Source organism: Erythranthe guttata, chromosome 10 (assembly GCF_056151865.1).
Source record: "Erythranthe guttata isolate IM_541 chromosome 10, IM_541, whole genome shotgun sequence".
Taxonomy (NCBI): Eukaryota; Viridiplantae; Streptophyta; class Magnoliopsida; order Lamiales; family Phrymaceae; genus Erythranthe; species Erythranthe guttata.
In genome coordinates, this window is record NC_142542.1 from 8,751,904 (window position 1) to 8,759,518 (window position 7,615).

Genomic DNA, 7,615 nt, shown 5'->3' on the forward strand with positions numbered 1-7,615 from the left:
TGAAGCTACAGGATTGTATCAACCTTTGCTAGGAGTGTAGAACTCATGTTCAAGTTGTTATATATGTTCGCGAAGAATATATGGGCAAATAAGGTTTCAATTGACCGAGAGTTGGAGAGAGTTTTGAAGATCAAACAACACGGCGTGCGACAACAAGTACTCTTTTTATCTACAACTATATTATATATGAAATTAAGATACACAATTATTTTTTTCCAATTGAGGAGATTAAGTCCATATTGTTACATAATTTCAAAAAAAATCCCACTTACCATAATCACCTATATAATTAATTAATCGATTTATCATTATTAGTTTTCAAAATTTATCTCTCCTACAAGTCAAAATATTGTCTTTTATTGGTTAACGAGTTTCCTTTTTTTTAATCAATTGTTTGATAATAAATACGTAAAAACATAAATGCACGTAATTCTTTTTTTTTTTGGTTAATGAGATTTTATGCACAATATTTATATTAACTGCAAAACAACCCCATTTACAAGAACCACCCATATTATTAATGAAATAATTTTATATTATTGGTTTTCAAATTTGATCTCTCCTACACGTCAAAATATTGTCTTTTTATTGGTTAATGAGTTTCCATTTTACAAACATTATTTTGATTAAAAAACGTTCGAGCTATAATCAATATTTGTAATTTCCCAATTGAGGAAATTTTATGTACAATATTTATATTAATTGAAAAAAAAACCCCACTTATAATATTAGCCCATATTATTAGTAAAATAATTTCACAGTATTGATTTTCAAATTTTATCTCTCCTACATGTAAAAATAGAATTTCACAATATTGGTTAATGAGTTTCATTTTTATAAACAATATTTTGATTAAAAAAACATAGGACTTAAATGCAATTTTTTTTAATTTCCCAATTCAGAATTTTTTTTGCACAATATTATGTTGATTGCAAAAAAACTCCACTTACCATAATCACCCATATTGTAAATGAAATAATTTCACAGTATTGGTTTTCAAAATTTATCTCTCCTACATGTCAAAATAGTGTCTTTTTAGTGGTTAATGAGTTTCCTTTTTATATACAATATTTTGAATGAAAAAACGTAGGACTTAAATGCAATTTTTTAAATTTTCACATATTATTGTATTTAAATTAATTTAGATATATCCGGAAATTATATCAATTTAAATTAATTACTTTATTTGTTACCTTTATTACATTCTTTAACTCTCCTATACATTACCATTCAACAATACATTCACCTTCTTCAACTTTTCCACATACATTTTTTCTGTTTCGGAGATAAGGAGAGGATTCTTGAGAAAGAATTGCATTGGTATCACCAACATGCAATGATATATTTCATTATAGTCCCTTTTTGTAGTATAATTTTACTTTTTTGTTTTATTTTGTAATTGATTTCTTCATTCAATTCTATTTGCAGCATTTGAGTAATGCTTTTATTGAAACTTCTCGGTTGACAAGATTGTCTACTATCAACCTTCGTTACGATTAAGGCAATCATTTTCAAGTTGTTGTGTGTTCGCGACAAAAGAATATGGAAAAATGTATGTGCTGTTGACTAAGGGTTGGACACAATTTTGTTACGCAAATAACATGGTATGCGGCAACAAGTACTCTTTTTATTTTAACCAATGGGATGATGTACTTGAGGCATGGCTTGGCCCAGCCTTTTAAATGTTATGATATGTTTTTGGCATTCCTTAAAGTTTTATTAATAATATGAATTGCATCGATTTTCAAATAATTTTGATTTTTTTTATTATGTTATCTATCATTTATACATTAAACAAACATATGTATGCATATAAATCGAATGCATATACTAGCCACATGGAAATAACATTGTATTCCATTAACGTAATTGTGCGCATTCACACGGAAACGAGCGCCCATAAGATAAACCGAATAAAGGTATGGAAGGGAAAAAAATTATAATATATTACAAAAGAGCCACAAAATTGGGCCAATAAAGGAAATTTGAAAAATATCTAAATAACTAATCTTTACATAGATGTTATATATCTGATACATAGATATGTATTGCTTTGATAGTTGTGAAACTAATGTTATATGCATCTAAGCCCATATAATGTTAATATTTATCGTTAAAAACTATGTATTTACTGTCTTTATTGTTTTAATAAAAACCGCGTTAAAAACTATGTATTTACTGTCTTTATTGTTTTAATAAAAGATGAATAATCTATGCAACAATTAAATGTAAAAGTCTAAAATCCTGTACATAATTATATTTAATTGTTATTGTAATAATGTACAATAAGCAAATCGGATATATACAAATTTTCACATGTACAATAATGTACAAAATTATATATTGTTTCCACATAATATATGCTAAATTTATTAACCATATATAAAATACATATGGATATTTTATATATCGGATATATATTTTCGTAATGTATGTATGGATATTTATTTTGTATTTTCGCACAATTTATATTTTGTTTCCTTATTATTAATTAATGATGATGTAAAATTTTAGAATTATGTATCGGATATATAATTAATTCTAATTAAGAATATAAATCTATTTAAATCAACATTTAATTTGTGCAAATTATTTATAGAAAATTGCTTAATTGTATTTCATTACATGGAATATGAATATTTGTTGCAAGACAAAATTTCGTAAATTAATTATTCTTCCCACACGTTTCCAAAATATAAAGTAAAATTATTGCTAATGTTAAATCGATATATATTTTTCCGGTAGGTCAACCACCGTTGACTTTTTTTTTTTTTTTTTTTTTATAATTTTGTTTTTTCTTACAGAAATATTTTAATTAATATTATTGTCTTGGCTACTAAATTACTGTCTCCAACAGTTATTTAACTGTCGGAGACAATAATTTAACTGCTAATTGATTTTTTTTCTTCAAAAATATTTTAATTAATATTACTGTCTTGGCTGCTAAATTACTGTCTCTAGTAGTTATTTAACCGTCGGAGACAGTAATTTAACTGCTAATTGCCTTTTTTTTTAAATATTTTAATTAATATTACTGTATTCGTTGCTAAATGACTGTCTCCAGCAGTTATTTAACTGTCGGAGACAGTAATTTAACTGTTAATTGACTTTTTTTTTCTTAAAAAAATATTTTTAATTAATATTACTGTCTTGGCTGCTAAATTACTGTATCCAGCAGTTATTTAACTATCAGAGACAGTAATTTAACTGTTAATTGACTTTTTTTTTTTAATTTTGTTTTCTTAAAATAAATTATTTTAATAAATATTACTGTCTTAGCTGTTAAATTACTGTCTCAAACAGTAATATTAATAATATTTCTATTCGAAAAAATAATATTCATAATATTACTGTCACAAACAGTAATATTATTGTCTGAGACGGTAATTTAGTAGCCAAGACAATAATATTAATTAAAATATTTTTTTCTAAGAAAAAAAAATTCAGGAAAAAATCAACGCCGGAGACCGGCGGTCAACGCCGAAATCTGGCCGGAAAAAAAAAAAAATTCTGAAAAAAATATTCAAAAAATTATTATTTTGGGGGTTAATGTGATATATTTGTTTAAATCCGGGGTCATATGTAATATTACGAAAGTTAGAGCATAATGGATGGAATTGATAAGAATTATAATGTGAAGGTTATTTTAGACTAAAGACATGGGGATGAGTTTATTTGAAAGACTATTTTTTTTTGTAGACCAATGTGCATTTAAGTCCCTTGTGATGGGCCTTTTTGCCATTCGCCCTATATATATATATATATATATATATATATTTACATATATATATATATATATATATATATATATATATATATATATATATATATATATATATATATATATATGAGTATACGATAGGTATTAGTTATTTATATGATTTCTTTTTCCTTTCTATTTAGCATTTATTTATAAAGTGTTTTCTTACAATGTTTTAATATTGATTACAGATGTTATTGGTTCGATTTTGTCGATAGGTTCATTGGCTCACCTAGCCGGTGGAACCAAATAAAACACTCCATTTGAACTTGAAGATATTAAGTAATTTAAAACTCACTGAAATATATTTTTTAGATTTTACATGTGTTTTTCATATCTATCATCATTTTCTTTGATATGCAAGTGATTGTTTGCTAGGAGAAAACTTTGCTGATTACATACTTCAACGAATTCAGGATATTAGTGTAGGGTTGTATATTGTTGTAATACAATTTGCAACTAATGAGATTAAGAATAGTATTAATTTGTTCAATATTTCTCTTATGTATTTGGTTTAATGAATGTGAAGGACATTATTACATTTCATGCCTATTCTTATGTTTTCTCAGGTGAAGTCCAGGTATCCAACCATTGGCATTCATCGCATGTGCTTATAAATGAGGATATTCCTGCAATTAACGAATTCAAATCGAGGTTATAATTTTATCTTTAAATAAATTTATTACTTTGTTTTTACATTTATTTCGTTCATTACGATTTATTAGCATGTAGTTTTTATTTTAGTTTCATTCGAAGTAAACCAAATAGTTGTCAAGTGATAAATCAGATGTCGTCGCAGTCTTCTTACTCGATAGAAGATGATTTCATACGTAAGACTGTTAGAAAAAAATTGGACGGGTTGAGTGACACAAATGAGGTAATAACAATGTATTTGCTACATTATTTATTCGTACACTTTCAATAAAATACAAATATAAACCATTTATCAAATCTGATTATAACTATATTTAACTAACTATTGTTTATTTTCTCAATATAGGATTTCCAACTCTGTTCATCACCATCACATGCAATCCTCAATGGCCTGAAATACAAAGGGTGTTGAAAGATACAACTCAGGCCGGGGATCGGCCAAACATTCTATGTCTTGTGTTCAAGATGAAGCTCGATAGTATAATGACATAAATTAAGAAATGACGTGTATTCGGACGTATTAGAGCATGTAAGTATTTAATTAGATCTCAATTTATAATTATACATTTACTACATTCATAGGAATTAGAGATATGCATCCTATGTGAGTTTTAATATTTATTTATTCATTAACTAAATTAATGCATATTGTTTCATATCATTTATTTACAGTTCCTCTCCAGATGTGTGGACTATTGAATTTCAGAAACGAGGTCTACCGTATGTACATATTTTGTTGTGGTTGCATAATGATGACAAGCCCAAGACCCCAGAAGAAATTGACAAGATTATATTCTTGAAATTCCTGACGAAGAAACCGACAAAAAGATGTACCAGTTGGTGGAGAAGTATATGATACATGGACCGTGCGGTCAGGCGAATTTGAAATCTCCCTGTATGAAGGATCGAGTTTGCACGAAGCGATTTCCAAAGCCATTTGTGCAGCGAACTGAGTCAGATACATATGGTTATACTGTGTACAGGAGAAGGGAAGATGGCATAACGGTTATGAAGAAAAAGACTACTCTTGACAATGGTTTTGTGGTTCCGTATAATTGGGTAATATTGAGTAAATATAGATCTCAAATTAATATAGAGCTATGCAATCAAAACATGTCAATCAAATACATGTTCAAATACGCCAACAAGGGTCATAATCGAGTTACAACGGCATTTTACGAAAGACGCAATATAGATGGTTGTGCTGAGATTCGTGACGAGATAAAGATGTACTACGAATGTAGATATCTTTCGACATGTGAGGTAATGTGGAGGTTGTTTAATTTAGATATTCATTACAGAGACCCATCTATAATTAGACTAAGTTTTTATCTCCTAGATCATTAGTAGCTTGTCTTCAATGAAAACAAGTCATTAAAAAATGTTCTGGATAGGCAATCTGCCAAGCAAACGATGTTCTTAGCGTGGTTTGAGGTAAACACAAGTTATCCACATGCCAGGGACTTGAGGTACGGAGATTTTCCATAGCAGTTTGTGTATAAGGAGGATTCTTGCACTTGGGCGCCAAAAAAAAATGGATTTTCTGTTGGTAGGATTGCAAATGTTCCCCCTGCAAAGGGGGAGACTATTACCTTAGGTTGCTACTTAACATTCAGAGGGGTGCAGGTGTTACGAGGACATCAGAAAAGTTGCTGACTACGTTTACCCTACGTTCAGGGATGCGTGTTATGTGTTGAGTTTGTTAGACGACAACAAAGAATACATGGACGCGATAAGAGAAGTGAATGCTTGGGCATCTGGGGATTATATAAGGAGGTTATTTGCGGTTATGCTGCTTTCCAATAGCTTAAGTCGGCCCGAACATGTTTGGCAAAGTTGTTGTTCGGGTTTGGCGGAGGGTATTGCTTACATAGAACAATGGCTTCATAATAATCCAGGTATGGCAATTTGTGTAGAATAGAATTAGATTTTAAATATTACTCACTTTTTTAATAGGCTCTTTAAGTTTTGAACTAAATGCATATGATGTATCAAATTTTTGTGCAGATTTATCTATATCGGATGAAAGCTTGATGAACTATACTCTCACTAAAGTAGAGAAAATATTGCAAAGTAATGGTAAAAGTCTACGTAATTACGTGCCCATGCCATTTCCAATTGAATTCGCGGTGGAGGACACAATAAACATATTGGTCTTAGATGAACTGGATTACGACGGTTTGAAATGGGTAAAGAACTTCAACGGTGTCTTGCCTCAATTACAGACGAGCAAATAAAGGTTTATGATGTAGGATGTTGTATCTAATGACCGTGGTGGAATGTTCTTTCTATATGGTCATGGTGGAATGGGAAAACATTTCTCTGGAAAACTCTTTCGGGTACAGTCCGTTCCAAGGGAGAGATTGTAATTAATGTTGCATCGAGTGGTATATCATCGTTATTGCTCATCGGTGGAAGAACAACTAATTTTCGATTTCGACTTCCCATAACTGTACACGAGACTTCCACCTACAGCATAACGCAACAAAGTCCACAGGTGGAGTTGATGATTAGGGCTAAGCTTATTATGTGGAACGAGGCTCCTATGATGCATATGAACTGTTTTGAAGCGCTTGACACGACAATGAAGTCTATTTTACAGGTAGACAAACCGTTTGGAGGTAAGGTGGTTGTTCTTGGAGGAGATTTTAGGCAGATTTACCAATCGTACTGAAAGCATCAAGGCAGGACATAGTGCATGCTACGGTAAACTCCTCTCCGTTGTGGCATTTCTTTCGTGTCATGAAGTTGAGTAAGAACATGAGATTGCAGTCATGTTCTTCTCCATCTAATGTGGACGAGGTAATAGAATTTGGGGACTGGATACTGAAGGTTGGTAATGGGAATGTTAGGGAATAATATGATGGTGAAGCTTCGCTAGAGATTCCCGATGACATGTTGATTGGTGATTCAGAAGATCTATTCAGAGACCTACTGAACTTCGTCTATCCTGATTTGTTGAGTAACATGTATGATCCAGATTATTTTCAAGGGAGGACAATTTTTGCACCAACTAATGAACGCGTCGAGTCTGTGAACGATCACTCGATGTCTCTCCTTCCAGGTGAGGAGAAGGTGTACCAGAGCTCAGATAGTATGTGTAGGGACGAGCGAACAACGGATCGGAGGATAATGCAAAAATCTATTCGACTGAATTTCTCAACACAAGAAGTTGCTCGGGGGTTCCTTCTCATGTATTGA

General features: G+C 30.6%; 1 protein-coding gene across 1 annotated transcript; it reads left to right on the forward strand.

Moving 5' to 3' along the window:
- The first annotated feature begins 5,242 nt into the window (after positions 1-5,242).
- Positions 5,243-7,615, forward strand: LOC105968175 (uncharacterized). Its single transcript, XM_088824621.1, has 6 exons — positions 5,243-5,688; positions 5,809-5,883; positions 6,041-6,312; positions 6,422-6,619; positions 6,760-7,035; positions 7,287-7,615. The coding sequence occupies exons 1-6, from the start codon at positions 5,243-5,245 to the stop codon at positions 7,613-7,615; spliced, it is 1,596 nt and encodes a 531-aa protein (XP_088680747.1).

Coding starts and splice junctions, on each gene's coding strand:
- LOC105968175 (XM_088824621.1), top strand. CDS start 5,243: ATGTACCAGTTGGTGGAGAAGTATATGATACATGGACCGTGCGGTCAG. Junction 6,313..6,421: donor ATGGCTTCATAATAATCCAG/GTATGGCAATTT, acceptor ATTTTTGTGCAG/ATTTATCTATATCGGATGAA. Junction 6,620..6,759: donor ATGGGTAAAGAACTTCAACG/GTGTCTTGCCTC, acceptor TTTCGGGTACAG/TCCGTTCCAAGGGAGAGATT.